The sequence below is a fragment of the Pezoporus wallicus genome, unplaced genomic scaffold (genome assembly GCF_028554395.1).
Source record: "Pezoporus wallicus isolate ANWC-B61680 ecotype Strahan unplaced genomic scaffold, APGP_CSIRO_Pwel_v1 contig_6275, whole genome shotgun sequence".
NCBI lineage: Eukaryota > Metazoa > Chordata > Aves > Psittaciformes > Psittacidae > Pezoporus > Pezoporus wallicus.
The window spans coordinates 886,202-911,518 of record NW_026636901.1 but is presented as its reverse complement, the minus strand read 5'-3'; the positions used below and the strand labels follow the sequence as shown (position 1 = coordinate 911,518).

At 36.7% G+C, this 25,317-nt stretch overlaps 1 protein-coding gene across 4 annotated transcripts; it reads left to right on the top strand.

Moving 5' to 3' along the window:
- On the top strand, window positions 1–23,362 carry CEP78 (centrosomal protein 78). 4 transcript variants are annotated; one of them, XM_057402124.1, is made up of 15 exons: window positions 1–277; window positions 498–673; window positions 1,292–1,364; window positions 1,885–1,985; window positions 2,753–2,927; window positions 4,050–4,163; window positions 4,348–4,412; window positions 8,591–8,699; window positions 10,348–10,483; window positions 11,269–11,314; window positions 11,974–12,117; window positions 18,100–18,177; window positions 19,971–20,137; window positions 20,845–20,998; window positions 22,529–23,362. In XM_057402124.1, the coding sequence occupies exons 1-15, from the start codon at window positions 25–27 to the stop codon at window positions 23,033–23,035; spliced, it is 2,298 nt and encodes a 765-aa protein (XP_057258107.1). In that variant the 5' UTR covers window positions 1–24; the 3' UTR covers window positions 23,036–23,362. The 4 variants fall into 4 exon arrangements, with proteins under 4 accessions (XP_057258107.1, XP_057258106.1, XP_057258109.1 ...); XM_057402123.1 differs by having other exon boundaries at window positions 1,882–1,985; XM_057402126.1 differs by lacking the exon at window positions 498–673 and having other exon boundaries at window positions 124–277.
- Window positions 23,363–25,317: the final 1,955 nt, after the last annotated feature.

The window sequence follows — 25,317 nt, the reverse complement described above, 5'->3', positions numbered from 1 at the left end:
AGAGACATACATCACATAGAAGAAATGATAGAGTCAGTCAAAGTAAGAAGACAGTGCATGCTGGATTTCTACTCGCATTATGAACATCTTTGTGCTCTTCAAGGCTCTGTTCCACTGAAATCTGTGAAGGCTAACCTGAGTCGTCGTGCTCTTGATCTAACTGTAGATCGCATCAAAGCTGCTGATTGGATACCACTTCTGAATGCTATCGGGCATAATAAGACTCTGACTTCTATTGGAATAAGAGCTTTTCATCAACATGGTCTTGAAGAATCGGGTTTGTGTTGATAACTATAAAAAATAAATATGTTGATGTAGAATTTTAGAATTTGCTGCATAAAACTTTTCTGTTACTTGGATACATGGTAGAGAAATTGTTATACCTAAGGAAGTATTTTTGTTCAAGAAAAGCATCAAAAAAGCAAGGTGTGATTATGGTTGCCTTTAAGTCAGTACAGACTGGATTTTACTGATGTGTAATTTTTGTTGTTTACTAGGTGTTGAAAGATACAAAACTTACTTTAGAAGGAGAATTCCAGCAATTCGATCAAAAGACTTGACTGGCCAACTATGCAAAGCTGTCAAATGCTGTCTCAGTATATCAGATGTACTAAAAAATTTAGAACTGCAGGGTTTGCTTCTGAGGGAGAGAGATCTAATACTTTTAACAAAGGTGAGACTATGTTACTATACAAGTAAATGGAAAACATGCTTAGAACATAGAGAAGTAGCAACTTAAATTTTATAAATATTTGTCACAGATGAGGTTATTTCTCTTCTAAGGTATCTTTGTATTATCCTTTATATGAATTATTCTGCTGAGGTATTTTGTATAAACTATTCTTGCTGAACCTGTATGAATCGAATAACATTCCCTTGCCCTGATTCGTTAAGGCTGATTAGGGCATTCTTAGCAACACCTTTGCTGTGTGTTTGGGGCATGCAGTTTAAGATTGTGACTGAAACTGCAGTTCATGTAGATGACAGAAGGAATGTTGAGGGACACCAAGGAGATAAAAGCAGGTCTTCAGGATGTATTATTGGAACACATGTAGCCTCTAGGAAAAGAGGTTGCTGCTGTTTCCTGTAGGCTATGGCTCCTCCAGTGCTAAAGAAATGAACCAGCTTAAACTGAACTTTAAGGTTCACTCGTTTTAACCTTTCTCTGAACCCCCTATTGTTTCTTGTAGGGAGCATAAAGTGTTCTGAGCAGTTTGGGTGACTCAGTCTTTGCTCTGTTTGTAGTTTTGCCTTTCAAGCCAGTTAACAAGTACTGTTTTTAATTCTGAAGGGCTTGGCCACAGCATCATCTCTGGAGAGTGTCTCTTTTGCCCACTGTCCAATTGGAGATGGAGGATTAGAAAGTAAGTTCAGAATGAAAAAACCTTAAATACACTTATCTCTTTTTTAGTTCTTTAAATAGGTAGGCTTTTCAGTATTTCTATTCTAAGTCGGTAAATAGTGATTAAAATAACAATCTTCACATTATTCTACACGATTTAACAACATTTAAAAAATTTATTTTCTTCACTACATGATAGAAAATAGCCATAGTACTTTATAATTATGTTTATACTTCTATTTAAAACAAGTCATAATATTTGTTTGATGTTAGCTTTTTATTATTCATGTTTACATAAGTAAACAGAAATAAAATATGTTCTAATTTGTTCATATAGGCTTTGCTAAATGTGTTAGAAATATATAAACTTAGAACACATAAATGTATTTAAAATATATTTCTTATTTCAACCCAAGTTTTTTGTCAAGGCTTTTTCCTGTTAAAGCTGATTCAACTTCTTAATATGGCAGTGAAAAAGTGTGTTCTGATAATCCAGCTGTGGTGCACATAGATAACATGCATGTTTTTGTTTTCTTCAGCAATCTGTCAGAGTTTAAAGAATTCAGCTAATATCAGATGTGTAAACTTCACAGGATGTAGCCTCACATGGCAAGGGGCAGAACATATAGCAAATATATTGAAGGTAATTTAATCACCTTTCTTAGAACCAGATGTTCACAAGATCTTAAATACATTTGATTTTTTTTTTTCTTTTATTTTCAAGCTGTATATCCATCAAAGCACTTTGTGGGCAGTCTGTATTCGAATTATTATTATGTGGATAGTCCTGAAATTTGTGACTTTGTATGTCAAAATTAGCTTAGTTTACTGGTGTGGGATTTAAATCTGTTTTTTCTTAGTAAACATCAGTATTTCTTAGTAAACGGATATTATTTTCTTTAAATGAGAATTAGGGCTTTAAATATGTAAAACCTGTTCAGGGAGCACTTACTTAATTGCCACAGATTTTGAAAAATCTCTGAAGTATTCTTAAGCATTGGGTAAGAATAACGAGTTTACAGTTTGGAGGTTACTAATTAACTCTTTAGTAAGCCTGTGACTAGTAGAATATTCTAATTAATTAGCAGCGGTTTACATGAAAGCGCATAATTTCCTGGAGTTGTACTCCAAGATGTCTTGAAAGTGTCTGTCTGTCAAAAAGAAGGTATTAAGATGTTTTGTAGCCATATTTAGTAATTTGCATTGCAAATTGGATGATCAGAGTTCACACGACTTAGCTGTAATATTTAAAAATTACTTGTATTTCTTGAACTCAGAAATAGTGTATCTGTTACTCTTATATCAGCACCCAAATGCTGATGTGTTACCTTAAACATAAGGTAATTTGTGACTGTGTCATCAATAATGGCTTTGTCTTTGCACTTGGTAACAGTTTCTTTGTTTGCAAAGCACCAGGCAATGAAAAGACATGAAGAAGCTTGGGCTGAAAGCCTGCGATATAGGAGACCTGACCTGGACTATATGATGGGCTTGAGGCGTGTTACTTTCAACTGCAACATGCTTGTTGGAGATAGAGGAGCAACTGCCTTTGCAGATTGTCTAGGAGAGGACCTTTGGCTAAAAGGTATTGTAAAATACTGACTCTTAAGATGCAGTACTGGCAGGCAGAAGACTTAAAATTGTCAGTTACAGCAAATGTGGCCAGAAGAGTAGCTGCCTGTTTAGCTAGAAAAGAGTAATCTGTTTTCCAAGGAAATTTTTCTTCTTTTGAATTGTCGAAGTATCCGAATGCAGTTGTCATCTAGTTTTGTCCTCTAGTTTTCTTGCGAAGTTATTTGTTCTACAGTGTATCTGTACAAAATGGCTAATGATGGTGGTGTAAGTCATAGCATTCAGTACATGGAATCACATACTTACTATTGAAATTGTTTTGTTGAGCCAGGTGTGCAGATCAGGATAGAGAATACTTAAGCAAACTGGACATACAAAAGTCCACAGAGATGTATCCACAACTGCTGAGGCAGCTGGGACTGTTTAACCAGGAGAAGGCTCAGGGTGGGGTTCCTCAATGCTCACAAATATCTGAAGGGAGGCTGTAAAGTAGGTGGAGCCAAGCTCTTTCCAGTGGTGGTTGGTGACAGGACAGGCAGAAGTGGGTACTAACTGAAACACTGGAGGTTCCTCCTGAACATCAGGAAATGCTGTCTTTATGTGGGGATGTTTGAATATTAGCACAGGTTGCCTGCAGTGGTTGTAGAGTCTTCATTCTTGGAGGTCTTGTACGGGCTTTAAGCAAGTCTGCTCTTCAGCAGGGGCTTCGGCAGGATGATCTTCAGAGGTCCCTTCCAGCCTCAACCGTTCTGTGGTACTGTGCGTGCACAACATGAAATAAATGCCAAAGCCATAATAGTACTATTTCTTAATGACCATGTAATGTACTTATCTTTGCAAGAAAAGAACATGTAGAAGCATTGACTCAGACTGTTCAGACATAAGCTGTGTATCTGTTACCTTGGGCAGTTGAGTTAATTGATGCCTGGGAGTATTACATTTACTAGGAATTGTCAAGAGCAGTTACTTAACTGTGATTTGTATATTCCTTTGTTTGCAGTTGTTTAGCAGTTGTTCATGTAGCACTGACTTCAGTTTCTAATTTTATTCTCTGAAAGTATTGTTGGTGTTACACATGGCTGTTATCATAATGGGTTTTTTTTTGGTTGTTTTTATACCTCCTTAAACATTTTAGCACTTGATTTGCAACAGTGTGGAATATCTAATGAAGGCGCAAGGTCATTATTAGATGCTCTTCAAACTAATACAACATTAGTGGTACTTGACATAAGAAAAAATCCATTAATTGGTATGTATCTGTATCTGCTTTTGTCCTTTTTGTGTTTTGTTTTTTTTTCTTGGTTTTGTTTTGGTTGTGTTGTGGTTTTTGGTTGTTGGTGGTTTTTTTTTTGTGTGTGTGTGCTGTTTATTCAGTGATCTGCTGGAACACTTGTCTCATGCAGGAAATTCTTAATAAAATATCTTCATTCTAGATACAGTTATGATGAAACGCGTTATTGAAAAAGTTCTTATGAATGGAAATAGTGCTAATTTGGAGGTATGTGTTAGGCATTTTGGATTGAATTTGGGGCTTTTTTTGTACCTGCTGTTGCATTTTCTTAAATAGTTTTTTTTTAAAGGAAAACTTTGTTTGGGGTGAATCTGTTCTTTGTAATCTTTGTTTGGGGTAAACCAGCTATTCTAGTTATAAACAGAAGACTGACTTCTAAGCAGTTTAAAAAGCAATCGGAAAAACATGAAACAATCAGAAAATCAGAAATCAGAGGGAAAAAACTAAAAACGCTAGCAGCAACGTGATATTTTATTGGGCATTTTGTATGATTTCTTACGTAATTTAAGGTTTTATATGTAGTAAAACCTGATATCAATTTAATGAAAAGAAAAATGGAAATGTGCGTGTATACTTGGGCGTTACTGTAGAATGTTAGGTAAGTATTGCTTTTCTACTGCTGGAAGGCTTTCTTGTCTTGTTAACATGGTAGTAATAAATTTTCATTAAAAAGTAAAGGAAATCACAATTTACATTTTAAAATGTAAACTTTTCTGCCAATAATTTACATAGTTAGGATTTTTTTAAGTTGGTCATTACTATCTGATGCTAACCATGTTGTTAAAGTACAGTACCCCTTGCCATCTTTAATAGTCCACAGGGAGTTTACAATGGCATGCATAAACTATATCTGGACCATTTATGATTAGGTATTCTATTTAAATACTGAGTTCTATGTTTTTGTAACATAAAAATTAGATTCAGTTCCCAAAGGAGACCGCAAACAAATGAGTGTATTCTTGCTGTTGGTTTCACAGAGCTGCAGCAATCCCAGTTCTTGTTCTAGAACTTACTGCTCTTTCTGATTTTGAAAAGGCTTAAAAGTCAGAGCTGCAGATCTGTGTAGGGAGTATCTAGTAAACTGAGAAGTTTGTGTGTAGGATCCTTGGGGATTAAAGTTCCCCATTTCAAGTGTTTTTAAGACTTCTTTTGGAGAAATTGAGGTTGGTTGTGAAGGAGTACTCATTCTCCTTTGCAGATGCAATCAACACTTTTAAAATGTTTCAGGGATCACATGAAAATAGCATTTGCCTGGAGAGGCTCAAAATGATTGGAAAATTGAACTGGGAAAAGAAATAACTCTTTGGGTAATCTCCTATGTACTAAGAGATCATCCAAGACATCTGTTTTATATTCATGCAGGTAGTGTTATTGGCATGCTCTTAATTGTTCATACCTCATTAACAATGTGAACGAAAAAGGACTGACCATAACCTTGCTAAATAACTTTTCTTCTTCCTCAAATAAAACCAGCCTAGATACTTTATTTCATAAGGTCTGTGAGTAGGCTGTTGTACTAACATTTGCAGTTTATCGTGGGAATGGTGCAGACACTCAAGGGATGATCCACTTGGTTGGCAAGATGAATGCTAATATTTGAATTTGAGGTTGATAGACTTTTGAAAGTGAAACATTTACTACCTTAATCTAGGATTTACAGTTGCTTTCATCTTAGTTGCAAAAGTCTGGATATTATGAAGGGAAAATCAGTTGAGTTTCTTTGAGGAGTGCCTGAGTGCCTTCATGTGCTCTATATTGAAAGTCAGTGATGTGGGGTTTTGTTTTGTTGTGTGTGGGGTGTTAGTGGTGTGGTGTTCTTTGGCTTTTTAATTTTATTTTTTATTTTTTATTTTAATTTTTTTAAGGGGTCAGAACTGAGGGAATAAATTAATAAACTGTCAGAGGTGTTAATGAAAAGAAACAGTTGCTCACTAAGATGTGTTACAGAAAGAACTGCAAGGACTGTTCCTTCATTCTGTCAGTAGTCAAAATTCAGCTGTTTGATTTATAAAACCCCAATGCACAAGTAAAAATGAGTACATTTGTGAGAGTCCTAACAGCATATTCTAAATTCTGTATCTAACTAGCACTTTGGTTCTATTTTTTAACATAAACTCCAGTTATTTTTCAGATTTTCCATTTTTTTTATAGACTACATTTACAAATTTAAAGGAGCAATGTTTGTTCCTTGTAGCTTAAGCTTTTCAAACAGAATATAGTCAGTTAGCATCTGCATTGCTTCCTTTTGTCATCTGTGTACTGCCTTCAAATCTGTGAGGTTTTAAAAGGATGTGCTCATCCATTTTATTGTAGTGGAGAAAACTTTGAAATTAGTTAATTTAGTGCAGGTTTTTTTTTTTAATTTTACCTATTGTAGTTGCTAGAGATCTGGATTTCATATTGGTGCAAAATGGAGAATCAGTTGGACTCATGTTAGCCTATGACCATAAAGTGGAAGATATAATTCTCTGTGAAACTAATGTGCTGTCTGCTCTTGCAGCAAGTGGCCTAACTCAGACTGTATCGCCCCACAGAGAGCTAAAGCTGCATAGATGATCATCCCTAGTACTGCCTCCAATTTCATCCATTTCTAGTTTCGGCTCTTTATTGTGCCAAAGGCTAACTGTCATAATTCTCATGAGGAAAACTCAGAAAAGTGATGTTTGAATCAGAGAAATGGCATAGCTGTGTTCTGTGCCATCTGATCTTGTCAACACCGTGGTTTTGCTTATGCAGAAAATATATTAAGGTGCTACTGTGTTGCTTTACAAAGAGAAGTTCAGTGGGCTTTTGACTGGACTTATGGTAATAAGCCACCGTAACTACAAAAGATTTATTGGCTGCCATAAATAGTCTGTAATACACTGTCACCACTTGCTTACTGGATACAAGCCATGACAACTCTTCCATCCAGTTCTGCGTGAAAACTGGTTGTATCTGTTTGCTTTTCAGTAGCATGTAGGTGCTTACCTTTTTGATTGGGCTTTCAAGTTTACAGGAAGAGATGCCTACTGCTAATTGATGCTTTTAGATTTGATGGGAGCTAAAACAGGGAAGTTGTGTTATCTTAGCAGCATTGTGTTGCTAGTATAGTGGATTGTAACTGTAGATTGATTGTAGTAAGTGGTAAAAGCTTGTGCAGATTCTGAGAAAGACTAAATAACTTAAAGGAAAATTTCACTCAAGGTGTCTATAAAACAAATTGCTTTCATAGTCTCAACTCAATGACAGTAATTTTTCAACACTGTCTTAACATGTTCACTGTCTTTATTACTTGCATGTTGTTAGAGCTGCAGACACCCAGACAAAAGGCAGGCTACTGGACTAGATAAACTTTGTGATCGTTTTTATGTGTAGTAAACCAAAATGAAGATACTCTTGCTCTTTGAAGTTTACCATTTGATTTTCTCTTTCTGTCTATTTTTTTATTTAAAATGAACAATTCACTTGTCTCAGGAGCCAGATACAGCTGTAGACCCAGCAAAACTTACATGAGTTCAAAACTCTTTTTTTTTTTTCTGTATAAGGGTTTTCTTGCCAATGATAAATGTGGACTAAACTAGAGCACAGCCATGGCATTTTAATCTTGCCTGTGCATTGGCTGTGAATAACTTCAGCATACTATTCCAGTATTATGATGAGGGGTTTAGAGCTCTCTTGAGGTAAGCTTTGTGTTGCGATCAACTACATTTCCTTCAACAGCTGCTTCAGCGCTAGAGTGTGTACTAACTAAAGCTAGATGCACACTGAAAAATAAGTGACAGCAAAACTTAATATCTACCTGGAATGATTAACTAATAGAGCTGTTGCTATAAAAGAAGTTTGAAGTCTATCAACTGCCTTTGATTACCACTATGTATTTATTATAGTTTGGAGGGGTTTTCATTATAGGAAGTGAAAATTAAACTTCATATTTTTAGAAAGACTAACTTCATTTTTGGTAATACAAAATTCTGTTAAGAAGGCTTTTACTACTCTGGAGAACTTTGGCCTGAGCCAGTCATTCCTAGCAAGCCAGCTTTCTGAGAGTGAAATGCAAAAGCCAGAGTTTCCTTTTTATAGGGTTGATGCCATTTTTTTTTACTATAAAAGGAGAAGTGTTTTGCACAGGAGAAAGGAAAATATTGGATGGGATATTATAGTGGTGTTCTGGGAACACTTTCTGGTAATGTAGCACTCAGACTTGCATTGAATCTGTGTTTGAATTTGAGCTTTCTGGTTTTTTTTTTTTTTCCTTAATTTTACAGTTTAGTAAGTTTTCTGTAACTAGCAGTGTTTTCCATATAACTGACAAAACCCCCTCTAATCTTAAATATGCACCTCTTTTAATACCAGTTACTAAACCAATTTGTCTTTCTGTTTAAAAAATAAAAATAAAAATCCAGTATAAGTGGCTGATGTCTCCATCTTCCACGGATGTTTTGAAAACTAGACCGAAGAGGAGAACTGTTGTCCTCGGAAGTGGTCCAAAAGGAAAAGCTACTATTCGTATTGGTAATACTGTCTTTATTTTCTCTGACTGTAGTAATTTTTGTATACAAACTAATCTTTTAATGTTTAAAAGCTTTAATTATGAAATAATCAATGTATCTAAATGTCAGTATTTTGCAGAATACTTTCCTTCAAAAAAAGAAAAATCCATTTATTCCTCATTCAGTAACATGTCTTCTACCATCAGTGTTTTCTGTACAAAACTTGCTCTTGTTTTTAGTATTACTAGATACGTGGCTGGAAGAATGCTAGGAAATGCTGACTTAGATACGTGAAAGCATTGCATATATTTATTCTGAGTGCATTCTCACCTATGAGCTTTCACTTCTAGGAAGCTTGTCAGTTGTTGCCTAGTTCTAACTTTAGAGCTAGTTCTAACTAGTTCTGAACTAAGTTGCCTGGCTCTTCTGATGATACAGCCTTTCTGTAGCAGACGGTCCTCTGCCAGAACAAATAAGTATGCATTTTTTACTGATGTACAGAATGTTCTAACTTTTTTTAATTTCATGTAAATCTACTATAAACAGCATGCTTAAAATAACATGGGTATCTTGAATATAATTAAATATTGAATATAATTATGTACTGATAGGTGTAACACACTATTTTTTAGTCAGTTACTAAAATTTCTGCTGCAATACATTTGGCTGTCTTTCATCTTTGCTCTAGTTATCTGGAAGCAGAGAGGTAAGCATAAATCAGATTGAAGTCTTTGTACAATTAAACTGTGGGGATCCAGGGTGATGGAAGAAGAAAATGCCTGAACTTAAATATAATTGTGGTGGATTTTGGTTTTTAGTGGTTTCTTCCTTTTTTTTTTGGTGTTTGTTTTTGAAGAGTAGGAGTTAGGAGGTGAAAATTACTCATCCTGTTTGAACTGAAATCTGGAACCCTATTACGATAGTTATGCATTTCTATACTATTAAAAAATTAGTTGTTTTAATGATTTCAGAGAAACAATAACCTGGGCTCTCATGAGATTATCTGTATGAAATACTAGGTGAACAGTTTTCTTAATTTACACAGAATTTGGGGGAGAGTGATCATTCATGCTAGATTATCTAAATTTACTTTGAGTTATAGAGTATGATTTAAAGAGCAACAGAAGACTGGACTGGTGAAGACGACATTTCATTATTCCTCTTAGGTGACGATATTGCTAGTGTTCTGTAGAATTGATCAACAAGAGGACCAGCTTTAGCTATAAACATTTTGCCAGTTACTCAGTCGGCGTTCTTCTCACAAAAGCCACTAGAGGGCAATTTGAAACACATAGTTAGCCCTGTTATCTGCGCGAACTGTGCATGCTCCCACTAGAGACAGTTAGGTATCTGAAATCAGTAATGTAAATAAAAATCCTTAGCTACAAAAATTTGCTTCCTTTTTGAATAACAGCATATCTTTCTTACATCAACCTAAAATAGCAGTTAAGTACCAGTTTATAATTGCAAGCGGATAAACTGTCCACCCCTCATTCTAAGAAGCAAACAAAAAGTTTTTGAGCACTTCAGCAAAATTAGACCGAGAGGTAGATTTCTGACAGTCCCTTTTATTACATAGGATATTTTATTTAGAAACGGTAAACTGTGAATTTATATGTAAATAATTACGTATAATGAATCCACTTTTCTCCCATTGCTGTTCAATACAGGGTTACCATCTAAAAAGTCTGTAAGTCCTGGGAAAAAAAGTATGTCTGTGAAAGACAGTTACTCACCAAAACCACTACCACCAGGCACAAAAGGCTTCCTTCCGTGGCGGACTGCAGAACGTGCGAAGAGGTGCAGGTGAGGTTTTCATAGTACAAGGGAAAACACTAAAGCATTAAACATGCATGATAAATACAGTAGAGAGCAATGTTAGTTTTTTTAAAATATGTTTTTAAAAGTTATACACAGAATCACATATTGCATCCATAATTTTTTTCTGCTTACAGTATTTTTGAGGATGTTACATAAATTCTGTTTCAGTAGGTTTTTAAAATACCCAAACAGGTATAATTTGATGGCCTTATTCAGGTGCAGCAAAAAAAACTTCCGCAACCAAAGCCATCTTGCTTGCTTGTTCCCTTGTTACTAATTATTTATCAAACTTACCGTAGCTGAAGATGCAATTTAGTTTTCTAAACTTGTTGCATAGTTTGATTTGGTAATCAGTTCAAGGTGCCTAGATTTTTTTTCCACCTTTTTCTGCTCTGTCTCCCCCAATACCAACTGATTGTGATCATCTAAGTCCTTTGAAGTAAAAAAAAAAAAAAAAGTTGCGCATGGAAGCCACAATATTCTTATCATGCTTCCTTTTGAAACAGTTTTTGGTTGGGATTTTATGAATGTATTCCCTTAATTTTAGCCTCTCAAAATAGGAGCTTTATAAACAAAAAATTACTTAATGTTCTATCACAACTATAGAACAAAATGAGGATGTAATGAGAGTTACAGAGAAACAGTGCAATGTCTGTTGCTGGTTTTGCTCTCACTTCTTCACCTGTCCTACAGTCTTGTGTTTGGAAATGAAATGGCAATGATACGTTATAAATTTAATTTTCTCAAAAGTGTTATTTTTTTAACTTTAGAGAAGGGCCAGTGGATAGTACTGAAGAGTTACCAGTGAAGACTGAGGTACACTCTCTCTCTCATATGATGGTTTATTTAACAGATGCATGCCTGAAAAGAAAGATGAAAGTGTTCTCAACAGAATATTACTGTCTAAAAGTTAAGACTAGAACTCACTGAGAAGTTTCTCTCTGAGAAATGCAAAATAACAGCTTATGTAAGCAATTGGTTGAAACTTCTTTGATACTTAGTTTACTCCCATTTCTGTCATCAGTATCTCGGTTTGTTAGAGCACCTCCTCCTCCTCTGAGCCTGGTGTTCCCTCTGCTCTTTCTCACTCTTTTTCCCTCCTCTTCTGCATGTCTGGCATTTTTTTGCCTTTCTTACATATGCTTTCCCTGAGGCACAGCCATCTTGGCTGCTGGGCCCAGCTGTGGGTTGGATACAGCTGTCCAGCACCGGGCAGCCCTGGCTGCTCTTCATGGGGACCACCTTTGCTACTAAATCCTTGCCATTTATATGCACAATACATGCACACAAATTTTTTTTTCTAAATATTGTTTGATGTAAATTAATTTTAAAATTGCATAGCTGGGCAATGTATATGCATTGTAAGGGATTCTGGGAAACTGCTGCATTTAAATTAAGCTTTCAGTACTGTCTTTGAATTTTATTGCACAGTGTAATGAATGCTGTGAGTGGGTGTGGTTTTCTGATGTAATTAGACAGGTATTCCTGTGAAAGTGACAGTGGAAAGTGCTTCTGCATCTGAAACCGAAGACACAGAAGATTTAGATGTCGTTATCCACTACCCTGATTTGTCAAAATCATTAGATAAGATTAGTGTAACAAAGCACCAACAGTTACAGGTAAGAGGCATGTTCTGTGCATTAAAATCCGTGAAGGGAGATTGCATCAATTAAACCATGTTTTATTCAGAAAATTATGGTTAAGCTAATAACCAGTCATGCGGCAGGATTTCTGAAAAAACTAATTATCCTTCATTATGTCAGGCAGGCTTCAGTTTCAAAAGATGTGCATCAAATATGCACTGGATTTCCAATCACTGAATAGTTCTAATGAAGATGTGTACAGTATAAGTATATTGTTGAAACAGGCCATAATGAGGAAGAACCCCACTTAATACACACAGCTGCAACATGCATAATTTCTCTGTTTCAGTCTTGATTCATGGTTAACGAATCTTTTGATGAGTGTTATTGCTCGTAGTATTTCCTTCCAAGTGTTTCCTTTATAAATGTAATTTAATGTTATTTCTAATTACAGAAATGAAAATAGCTAATATATTGTAATTATTGTGGTGTAAAAGTAATTACAGAAATAACTGAAAGTTTGTTAAAGCTCCGTTTTATAATTGAGCTTGGTATAAACTTCTCAATTTCCTTTTTATTATTCCCTCTGCTTCTTTGGCAGTTCTATAAAACTAGCAGTAGCGAGACTGACTGTTGCTGCAAATGTCTTCACAGGAAATGTTCTCATAAAAGGAAAGGAAAACAAATGGTGTGTTTCAGTACCTCAGTAACGCTGATGAGGTAATCTAGCAGTATTGTAAAGTAGCACTCTCAGGCAGAATAACTGTGTTTTTTCTGAAATGGTTAAGATTCAGATTTTGTTTGGAGAATCTGCACTGCCTCCAAATGAATACTGTTAAAAATAAGGCCTATAGTCAATTTGGTTTTGGTGGTGATTGTCATGGATTCTCACTGGTTGAATGAAGTGTTCATGTGTATAAATATGAACACTGCCTTTATGTAAGTGAAGTGAAGTTGAAACTTACTGTTACAGGTCTATATGTAATGGGAGGGTTAGAGTGGCTTAGAGTTATGGTAGAAGGCAAAAAAACTCTACAAATACTGCATAAATAACTACCTGCTTTCTTTTTTCAGTGGAAGTACTTTTTCTTTAGGCCTACCATTTTTCTCTCTTGGGCTTCTGTTCAGGAAGATTTTCAAGGTTTTCACATGTTGCTGGGACTTATAGTTGTATAGCAGCTTTCTTCTTTGTAGGTGATTTTATATTACTGTTTGTGTGCAATATATTGACATTGTGTTGTGCAGTGGCTTCAATATTCTCATGAAGAGCATTGTGTCTGGAATCATGGAATTAATTCCATGTCACATGCATATTGCACCAAAACTGTATTTGATGCTTATTGCACCAAAGACAGAAAAGACAGTGCTTTCAGAAAAGCATGTATTTTTGATGTATTAATTCTTGGTGTTTGAAGAAGTAGGAATATTACTTTCAGGACACACTGCAGAAGAATACCGTGTTTTGTGGTTTGCGGAAGGGTTGTCATATTGACCTGTGTTGTCAGCGTTACTTGTAGTATTACATATAGAGCAAGTGTAAGGGAGGGGTAATTTGTGCTTTATGTTAGCTTCCAGGGAGGTAAAACTAGAAATTTTAGGAACCTACCCCAAAATTAGTTCTGATTTTCCTGTGCTTGTAAAGGCCCAGACTCTACTGATTTTTCTGGATTTGAAAGCTAAAATACTTTTTTAGGCCGTATTTACACATCTAACAGTGATGCTTAAGCAGTCTCGAACTGTTTCTGTGCCTCCCCTATCCTTTTTGTTATGTTGGTTTGTTACGCAAAGCACAGTTTCACGTTATGGCAGATCCAAACTTGCAACTCACTATTGAATTGTGAGGTCTATTTCCCCTCCATCCCTTAATGGTATTCAATTTTTTACTTCAGTCGGTTTTGTGTCTTTTTGTCATATTTATCTGATCATAAAGTGACTTGATTCAACTTGTTTATGTGGAGAAAGCTCATTCGGTTGAATAGAGACATGCAAAGGCCTGCACCTGGGGAAGAACAACCCCATGCACAAATACATGCGGAGAGCAGACCGTCTAAAAAGCAGCATTTCAGAAAAAGCCCTGGGGGGTGTGATGGACACCAAGTTGAACACAAGCCAGCAGTATACCCTTATGGCAGAGAAAGTGAATGGCATCCTGGACTACATTAGGAGGAATACTGTCAGCTGATGGAGGTGATCCTTTTCCTGTATTCACTCAGCACTGGTGAGGCTACACTTGGAGAGCCATGTCCAGTTCTGGGCTCCCTAGTATGAGAGAGACATGGCATACTAGGGAGATTCCAGTGAAGAGGCATGAGGATGCTGAAGCGGTTGGAGCATTTCTGCTGTAAGGAAAGGCTGAGAGAGTTGGGACTGTTCATCCTGAAGAAGAGAAGGCTCACAGGGGGCCATATTAGTATATGTAAATACCCAAAGGGAGGGTGAAAAGAGGGCAGAGCCCATCTCTTTTCTGTGGTGCGCAGTGACAGGGCAAGAGGCAGAGGTCACAAACTGAAACACAAGAGTTTTCTCCTGAACCTCAGGATGTACTTGTATTGTGAGCATGACTGAGCACTGGCACAGGTTGCTCAGGGGGGTTGTGGAGTATGCCTCCTTAGAGATATTAAAGAAACATCTAAATGTGGTCCTGGCAGCTTGTTGTAGGTGGCCTTGCTTGAGGAGAGGGTTGTGTCAGATGACCTCCAGAAGTCCCTTCCACCCTTGACCATTCAGTGATTGTGATACTTTTCCAGATTAGTTTCCTGCCATTTTAATGGCTCACATTGGCTTATGGGATTGTGTCCTAGAACTGGAGCACAGTATAAGTGGCAGAAGTCTGTGGCTGGTCATGTGTGAGGGGAAGTGGAGGACCCTTTTTATGTGCACTAATTGGGCTTAGGTACTGTTATGAAACAGCTGTTACTGCAGAGCTGCTTGGAGGGGGGGAGGAGCTGACTTGTGGACTGATCAAGCTGGAAAATAAGCCAGTGTATATCTGTAGCAGGCTTTGGCACAGCCATTCAGTAAAGTGGGACAACCAGCTGTGCTAAAACAATGATGGGATGCAGAGACAGAACAAACGGTAAGAGGCAGGAGCTCCTTATAGTGCCAGTGTGCCAAAAAAGCTCTTCAAACACTCCTTGATATGACTAAATGACCAGACTTTCACTTTAGTATGCAAGTCCTTACAAACTTCCCTGCATCCTTCTGTTCTAAAAAGAGGCTTTAAGGGTACCATTTAGTGAAATGGTGTTAGCTGTGCTTTCATTAAAACAACAAAAAAAAACCCAAACAAAAAGTCAAAATCCTTTCTTTAATGAGAAGCTGAATTTCTGCTTAAATGAAAAATGAGAACTGATAAGTATTCTTCCCTTTCACTAGATGGGATCTGAAATGTCAGAATTGTCTGTGATGAAGAATGCAATTGAAGAAACTCCCAGATTTTTCTTAAATCCTTAAATAAGAATATAAGTTAGAACTTCACCCTTAATATAGTTAGCAGTGTAATTCTTTCTACATGTTAATACTATGTGAATTATGTTGAAGTAGAGATTACACTGTAACCTTTCTTTAAAAATAAGGATGACAGTGTAATTAAGAAGAAAAACATGGCAAATTAGTTCCTAAAGTTTTTTTTGTATATTTATGCTTTTAGTTTATAAACTTCAGTTTTATACCTGTGTCTGTTGTGAGTTGTCATATTGCATAGAGTAATTCTGAGGGCTACAAATAGCCTTGAAGATGAATAGCAAATATATCAGTTCTGTTTTTCTGGACTACACTACTAGAAGGCTCAATCTCATAACTTGGATCTGCATTTAACTGTCTTTGAGCTTTTTTATGCAAAAGACTAGAGGCCTGCTTAAGATAATGAATTACTCAAAAGGAAATCAAAGAATAAAGCATACATGTAATTTGATGGTGATAAATATGTTTGCCCAGGTACAAGGCATCGCCCTTTAAATGCAAGCTTCTGATACTGCTTATGAGGAGATATAGCTGCTTTCTTCGTAATTTTTTTTCATGAAGTCATCTCATAATCATCAAATATTGTGTACATCTACAGGGTAATGCTACAAACCCTCAAAATTTCTTTTAAAAATCTTAATTTAACCATTTTCCAAGCTTTTGCCTTTTGAAAATACAAACCAGCAATGTGAAGAAAAAGCTCAGTGCTGTTACATTTAGCATTGTCTAAAGTCTATCCAGAACAAAATTACTATAGAACTGTGGTTTCTGAAGTTGAGTTACTTGCCAAAGAACCCTACACCCTAGAAACTTTGAAATACATATGCATATGCGCACACACTGTAAATGGAACTGGAAGAACTCTTCAAGTCTGTGGTACCTGTGACTGATCTTCAAAGCCTGTAAGGATTGTAGCTTACATGTCAAATTGTGAATGTAGAACATTATGGGCGCTACTTTCTGTGATGTGGTTCTGTATCTGTAACGAGATTTCTAGCTCCTGTTATTTCCACATGTTCTGGGTTAGACTGTGATAAGACTGTGGTTTTTGTTTAGAGTTCTCCTCAGAGATTTCCCCCTTACCTGATACCTGGAGGCAATTTTTTTATATCATGGCAGTTGGATACTGTTAAATCTCTTCCCAAATACTCTTTGAAATGTGGTTTTCCTGTACGTTCTGATGTCTGAGAGTCTTTCTCATGTTCAGATGATAAATATATGACTCGCTTTCTAGCTCTATAGTTAGCTTGGATGGTTTTAATCTAGGGATCTTGGGAGTAGGCTTCACTGGCCAGTGGGGCCAGACCGATAGTCTTCCCTCTGACTGGTTGTCACTCGGCAGGCTATATCTGAAACATTTTAGAAACTTCATCTTTGAATTAGATGCAAAAGTCCCTCTCATCCTACAAGACCTATGAGGACCTCCTTGCATTTGCAGAAGGATTATTTTCACTATGCATTCTATTACGCACCAGTCTTCCCAGTTGATTGCCTGTATGAAGTACAGTAGTATGTGCTTGAATAAGCTTTTGATTGTAAAAAAAGGATTTCAATACTATTTGGATCTTTGCTCCTCTGTAGAACTGATTGATAAGGTGTGTACAAAAAGCAGTGTCCTGTGTTACGTTATGTGCAGGTATACAACATATATAGAGAAATGAAGAAGCTTTGCATACTGTTCATTCATCTAGGTTACCCTCTGAAAAATACAGCAGCTTGATAATTTTGATGGTTTTTACCTTTGGAACCAGAAGGTTGTGATAAGGCATGCAAGAAATAAAAATCCTATTTGTTCTTCCACTTTATGTGCTGTAATTAAAGATGATGACACTCTGACGTGGTACGAGAATACATGGTATTGCTCATTAAATCTTGACTACTGTTCACTGAAGCAGAGAGATTCACTTCTTGGAGCGAAAAGTTAAAATACAAGTATAGACACCTCATGAGTAAGGCTAGAATATGTTTGTTAGATGTTAAAGTTTGGTATTGTTTTTGTTAATTCAGCACTAAGATGCTTAACTCAAGCACCTTGGGATTATGAAAAACTTATATTTTCTGCTGAACCACTAAGTGAAGCCAAGTTCAGAATTTTGTATTCCTACTGCTGTAATAAGGAATACAGTCCTGGATGAAGAATGCCTTCTAAAAATCTAGGTATGGCAACTAAGGACTTTTTTAGAGCCCAGTTTGAGCATTGATGAGGTTAAAAATAAGGTTTGAAAAGGTTAAGTGGAAGAAGAAGTTGTAGAGAAGAACATACATTCCTGATGGTAATGTCATAGGCCCAAGAGACTTGTCCATAATCTTACCTATTGCTATATTGCAAATCTGTTAAGTGAATCACTATTATTTCTACTTGCCTGTGTTAATTTTTTTCATCCTTGAGTTACTTACTAGTGGACCTCTGTCATGTGTTTTTGTAGACAATAAATTATTGCTTGGAATCCCATGTGATAGTTGTTAATTTGGCGTGCTGAGCTTTTGCATAATACTGCATGTTGATCTGACATTTTAAAATAAATTTTGTGACAGTTTATATCTGTGTTCTGATAGGTGGAGCTGGAACAATGCATGGAAAAATTAAGGGAAGAACAGAGCGCCAGAGTAAAGGCTGAGGAACGGATAACGGAGGTAATTATTTTTAACTGTTAATCATCTTTACTTTTAAAGGATGCACCAATCAAACTACTTGCTTGATTAGGAGTAATTAGCAATGACCTCTAATGTGGTAGCTTTCAGAGTTTCAGTTCAAAGTCACAGGGATCATTTACTAGCCTGAGGGCAGTGATGAAATCTTGGTTTAGTAATGTGTGCTTGTTCTCTGGATCCTATTCCAAAGCCATGAACTCTGGGTCAAGCTACCCTTCCAGTATGTTTCATTCATTTGGTGTATTACGATCTGGAGCATTCTGATGTTCGTTTTTTCTCGAGAAAGTGGTTAAGTCTTTTTGCAATTTGTAGCAAATGGATAGTTCTTTGAGGTCTCCCACCTTCTTTATCATGGCTTGTGCTGAAAAGCTGTTTGTTGCAAATGTTTTTTAATTTGACTTATTCTGTCACTTTGATTTTTAAGTTTTGTTTCTGCAGGCAACAAAAGTGCTGGATGGTTTTATACATTGGCCATAGTTGCCAGTTGTTTTGAGGCACAGTTTTGCTTTATGATAGAGCGAAACTTAACAACTTGTCACAGTTGAATTGTAAGGTCTATTTCCCCTCTGTCTGTTGTTGCTGAACTAAAAAGATTCTTTTGCAACAGTAAGCAGAATTTCTTGTAATAGATTTGCATGTAAGGTAATGTAAACAAATGGATTTGGTTTTTAAATGTGGTCTGGAGTGGAATGAAGGTGCTGGTACGCTTTGGAGCTTGAGCAACAAGTGGGTACTCCACAGTACAGGGAGCAGATACACACAAATGACTTCAGTCTACAAGGTTCCTTGTAGTTCTCCAGTGTGGCCATCCCCGTCCTTCAGTAATTTGGAGTGCACTTCTGGATGTTGGTTGTTTGGATGTTGGTTGTTTGAATACTTAAATACTTCTTAGGCTAAATACCCAGTGCAAGAAATATTCATCTCTTGTGCTAGACTTGTTGTGTTAGATGTAGCACCTTGTCTCAGGAGAAGGGGTAAACTAAGTAGCAGTAATCTTTGAACCTGTTCATTTTGGTGCTAGTTTAACAGCTACAGTGCACTACACAGATTTATAATTTTTGTCCTCACATAAAAAATGGAAGAAGGAACACCTGCGATGGAAGTGATTGCATAGCTAATCTTAAACAAGTGTCTGAGTTAGTGTTTCCCTCAAACACAAAACCGTGTGTATCCTTAGATTTATCTTTCAACTTTCAATTTATTTGATTAATATTCAATGTGGAGAGAAATCGGATCATCTTAAACTTTCAGGTTTGGGATGCACAGTGCAGGGGAGAGATGCAGTCATATCTAGTCCCTCTGTTACGGAGGGGTGAGTATAAGGGAGGGCATTGGCCTTCCTTAAGGTTTTTATTAGTAAAATAAATTCTTTGGTGTTAATCTGGCATATAATACATGCAAAACAACATGATAGGAAGGCTGATCTTTTTGCTTGCACTTGCTCTCAACATTCTGTATGTACTGAAGACAGTGCTGAGCCAGCAGTTTTGAGTGCCTGCAGCAATTTCACTATGGTAGCATGGGATTGCAGCCAGCCATGGATAAACAAACCTGCATAGAGCTCAGTCTAACAGTGCCCTGAATATTTCTGGTGCAGGAAGCTCTGTATCAGTTGCAAGAGTTAGTTTGGGTATATCTCTTTGTGATACTGCTCTATAGGCTTGCAAAGGAGGTGTTGGGTATTTTGTGGGGATTTAACTGACAATGGTAGAAATTACTTTATCTTCCTCTCCCTCCCCCCCCCCTTTTTTTTTTTTTTTTTTTACCCTTAATAGCTGGAAATTGAAAACGCAAGATTAAGGAATCTAAATGTCTCCCTGTCTGAGGTTCTTCATGCGCAATCAGTAACCAACATGATTTTGGAAGATGAAGGTGTTCTGGGCAGCATTGAGAGCTCTTTCCAAAAGTTCCACGCTTTTTTAGACCTCCTTAAAGATGCTGGGTAGGTCATCACTTAAGTCTTAACTGTTTCTGCTGAGGTCTCTTCTTCTTTTCCCCTATGTAAAAAATAATTTTTTGGATGGGCCCTCTGTCAATTCATGATAATAGGGAGCTGCTCAGAAAGTTATAGAATACCAATTCCAAAGACTGCTCTTCTCAATAAGGTTCTATATATAATACGCTATGCTGTCGATTGATGGCTGCAACTTATCAACTATTATTGGGGCTTAAAACACACAAGTGTGGGTTTGGCCAACTTGTAAGCTGGCAGGTGAAACAACATGACTGTATTTATGAAGCATGTAATTGGATTTGGCTATTGGCAATTGTGCTAGTTGGGAGATCTGCACCAGTCTTCTGCTTGAATTACAGAGTTCTAATCTTTGTTCTACCTGAGAGGCAGTCTGCTTGTCAGCATCCTGGTTTGACGTCAATGCTAACTGGGAGAACTTCATTCTTAACCTCATAACACTGAATGAAGACTGACAGTTTTGAACCTTCAGCCTAATTTGTGCAAAGATCTGAAAATACCTTTAGCTACTTATTTTCATCTTTATTAAGCTATTTCGGGCTTTTTGGAAGACAATGGAAAAAACTATCCTCAAAGCTTCAAATAGTTTCTGTTTCTTCTTCTGGTTTTGAACGTTTAGATTTTTCACATGATAATTTTTTTGCGTGTGTTATTTCCTGTTAAACTGTATTTTACAGACTTGGACAACTTGCTGTTTTAGCTGGGATAGACCAATCAGATTTTGGTCTTTTGGGGGATCCACAGATGAATTCTACTCTCAGTAAGCCTGCTAACATGCTAAAGGAGAAGTCTTTTGAAGAAGAAAGACATGAACTTCTCCAGAATAGCAAAGTAAGTCTGTGGAGGGAATGCTGGTGGCAATGTACTTGATACTATAATGCTTTTCTGCTGTTATCCCCCTCTGACCGAAAGTAATGATTACAAAATGATCCATGAAGATAATACAACCTTTTGCTGTAGCTGTATTTATACAGATCACAACAATTCAATGATTAACATAGGTTATATTTAAGTGATTACCATTTGGAGTATATTTTGTAATTTGCCAAAGAAAATGTTGGTGATAATCATGTTGTTTCTTATTCCAGAATACAAAGGTCTTATAGTGGTATACATCTGTTAAAAACTGAAGATACCGTGACTATGTTTTTTAGAAACACTTAATAGTGATGTATAGTATTTTAAAAATCTTAGTCTGATAGGAGAGGGTACAATAAGGTTGTTGAAAAGCACAAATTTTCTGTTAAGTACTTGTAGTGCCCATGTCTGCTTCAGTGAGATTTCTGTGCGGGCCATTTTTTGCCAAATTTAAGGCAACTAAAAATTTGGAATATTAACAACATAAGGTTTTAGTTTCTACTCTGAAGACAGTAAGTAGAACACCTTGCAGATTTTTCAAAGGAGATACTAAAGTTCCCATTAAAAACAAAAAAAAAAACAAACAAAAAAAAAACCACAACAAAACCCAAAACCAACCAAACAGGCTTAAGTTTTTTTTAAAGGAATGAAAAATTAAGATACTGGCAGCCTGCAAACTTGTCCAAGTTGGATACTGTCATGCTAAAATTCATTCTGCATTCTGGTATGTTTATTATACCAGATGTCTTCCCCATTAAGTGTTCCAGATTCTTCAAGAACACCATGAGATTATAAATCATAATGGTAAAAAGTGTTGGGGTTTTTAATGGTGTGGAAAGCAATTTCCAGTTTTGCAGTTTGAATCTGCTGAAATTATTTGACATAATAAAGCAGTTATTATAGGTTCTTTGACATTTGTTTGGCTTGCCACAGTGTTTTCAGCTGATAGACTCCTCTGCACTGTGACATAAGCTTTTTTCATTCAGTTTGAATAATTGTTTATCAAATTCAGCTACACTTAGAAGCCTGAACTTAATTTTTTTTTTTTAAGTGTACAAAGCATACATGGCAAAGGATGATTACAAAAAGCTTTGACTAACACTTAATACTACTCTCATACTTATCTCCTAGTATTGGTTAGTTTGGATTCTTGTAGCAGCTAGGTGTTGTGGGCTAGACTATTGGGACCACACTACTGCAAACTGTGAGGTATTTCAGAATAATAGGTGTGACTAGGCTTTGGCTGCTTTAGTGTAACTGACACATTTCTGTAGTATAAAGTTCAAGCTAGATGTGAAACTGTATCGGTATCACCCTGTCAATCTTGTGAAACTCACTTGCTTTGAAAGGTAATAAAGGTGGTGCCGTTTTCTCTGAGTCTTTCCTATATTATGTGATGACTTTATTTTGCTGTGCAGATTTTAGTATATGGCAGTTGCAATACTGGATTTTTTTTTTTTTCTCTAGTTGCATCAGTACCTTTATTATAATCTCTTATTTCAGAACAGAGCTGAGGACATCGAAGCTTCTCTTCCTGGCACGTTTCAATCCCAGATGGCTGTGAAAAGTGCCTTCTCTGCTCTTAGAGAAACAGAAGACATTCAGGCTTCTGGGCAGCAGTACCAGCCCAGCTCACAGAATGAAAATGAAAACAAAGAGGATAAACCTCAAAATACAACTCCAACATCCCCTGAGAGGAGAGTCAAACAAAATGAACAAGCAAAAGGGCATCAATCAGCAAGGCAATCAGTTACCGGTTGGCATTCATTTTCTGATTCCAGTGTACATATTAAAAGTAATGGCAGCAGAATATCCAGTGGTGCTTCTAGAGACAAAAGCAAAAGTTGTTTCTCAAAGAAATGCATCCCTAGAGCAAATGAAATGGCAATTCCAAATGATGGAGCAAGCGGAGACCAAAGCAGACAGCAGACAGTAAACTGCTCTGGAACTGATACTGTTGGATCTGATTCTGAAATGCAAGAAAGTATCAAAAGTCTTACCAGTATTTGAAATGGTTCTAAAATGTTTGGACTGTTTTTTACACTTGCAAGAGTAAAAACAAATTTTGGATGCCTCGGTATAGTTTGAGAGTTTTTTGTAAAGTAATGTAGGCTTTGTAACCTTTTTAAGCATTGCATGCTGTTTAGTATTCCTGTTCCATGTTTGCATCACGTGTTACTAGATTTTTGGGTTTGGAAATGTGGTAATACTGGTAGAATGGTACCCTTAAGTTTGTACTACATACAAAGGATTCCTGGCATATGGATTTTATTGTGTATCACAGATCTCATTATACAGTGTAAATTGTCTTGAGCTAATAAATTCAATTTGATTACATTTTTTTCCCCCAGCATTAATTTCCAGTGAATTGCAATGGACGTAGAAAAAGTGGGTTTAGGACAGGCAGCAAGTTATGCCTAACAGTTGCGGGGATATGACATTTCCAAAGGCAGTGGAAGTTTTGGATTGAAAAATGAGCCTAGAAACACGTCTACCAGAAATGCTTAAAACCAGCCACTCTTCCTTATTGCTGTGGCTGTAGATCATAGAATAATACACATTGGAAGGGACCTGTAGAGGGTGTCAAATCCAATTCAGTTAGGTTGTTCTCAGGGCCTAGAGAAACGTGAGAACATTAAAAGCACATTATTGTTTTAAAACTCCTGGGGTTTGCTGTCAGCTTTTTGTTCCTTTTTTTTGCACAGGCAGCTGATTTGCTTCTGAACTATAGCAAAGACTAACATAGACTTTGATTTGCCTCATGAGGCACAGAAAATCATTTTGTTTTGCACGAGGAATAGTAATAAGATGCACTTCAGTACAGCCCTGAAAAAGAAAGCAGTATTTTTCTTTATATTTGTACACTTGCCAGAGTGCCACGAGAAGGCAGTCAGTCGAGAGCTGAATATAATAATTACTGTAAAAATCAAACTGTGAGGAAGGGTTGGGTTATAGAGATGAGGAAGATGTTAAACATTTAAGGAAATTTTAGGGAAAGTGTTTTAAGCAACATAAAATGTTTAATTCTTCCAAATGCAAAGCTTAAAACTGTAGTTTAGGGTTTAAGCATAAGTCATTTGGTTCAGCAGAGGGTGTGAATTCTGTTTTAGGATCATAGACGCATAGAATAGTTAGGGTTGGAAAGGACCTTAAGATCATCTAGTTCAAACCCCCCTGCCATGGGCAGGGACACCTCACACTAAACCATATCACCCAAGGCTCTGTCTAACCTGGCCTTGAACGCCTCCAGGGATGGAGCAATCACAGCTTCCCTGGGCAACCCATTCCAGTGCCTCACCACCCTTACAGTAAAGAACTTCCTTATATCCAATCTAAACTTCCCCTGTTTAAGTTTGAACCAGTTACCCCTTGTCCTATCACTACAGTCCCTAATGAGTAGTCCATCCCCAGCATCCCTATAGCCCCCCTTCATATACTGGAAGGCTGCTATGAGGTCTCCACGCAGCCTTTTCTTCTCCAGTTTTCAAACTAACTAGTCAAACTTACTTCCTTAAAATAACTTACCTATGACTTTTTTTTCACAGGCATGTGGTTGTGTCAGTCCTGATTTGTAAATCTCTGAGATTTCAGTAGTGAGCTCTGACATGCAATGCTTACCTTTATGAGGGATTCAGATGTTGAAAACTCATTACATTGTGCAGTGGTCATGAACAGATGCCTTTTTAGAAAATATTTAATATTTTGCTTTTATTTCACTATTTTTACAGTGTTCGCTTAGATTTTGAAATACAATATTTTAGTTTGTTTGGTGTGGACTTTTATTGGCATCTTGTATTCCATTTGCAGGGGGGAACATTCCCCTGTGAATTCCCCTTCACATTCCATTGTGAAGGGGACGGAGGGTGATAGAGCAGTGGAAGGTATTTTTCAGGTAGAGGAACTAGGCAAGAAATAGGCAAGATGATTTGTGGTGAGCTGGGGCAGGGAAAGAATACTGCATAACTTTCTTCTTTCTCTTGTCATGAGAGTTCTAGAACGGATTGATCTGTAGAAACACCTGACTCCAGTAGCTTGACAAGTATGAAGAAATGAATGAATTCTCCAATAGAAATTTCTGCTGAGCAAATAGCATGAGATTGCCTTAGCTATTGCAATATTGCACAAATAATTGCACATGAAAGTACATTATTTATACAGACTTTGATACTTCAGAATAATAGCAGGTAATACATTAATTTATGCAATTTTTTAGATATTCTCCCAAACATTTGAGGGCTTCAGTCATGATTCATTGCTTGTGAATTTGACTTCCTAGAACAATTACATGCAAT

Bases quoted from the DNA above. Each gene is read 5' to 3' on its own strand.
- CEP78 (XM_057402123.1), top strand. From the start codon at position 25: ATGATAGAGTCAGTCAAAGTAAGAAGACAGTGCATGCTGGATTTCTAC. The intron at 4,164-4,347 runs GTATGTATCTGT...TCTTCATTCTAG, and splicing joins AAGAAAAAATCCATTAATTG to ATACAGTTATGATGAAACGC. The intron at 18,178-19,970 runs GTAATTATTTTT...TACCCTTAATAG, and splicing joins CTGAGGAACGGATAACGGAG to CTGGAAATTGAAAACGCAAG.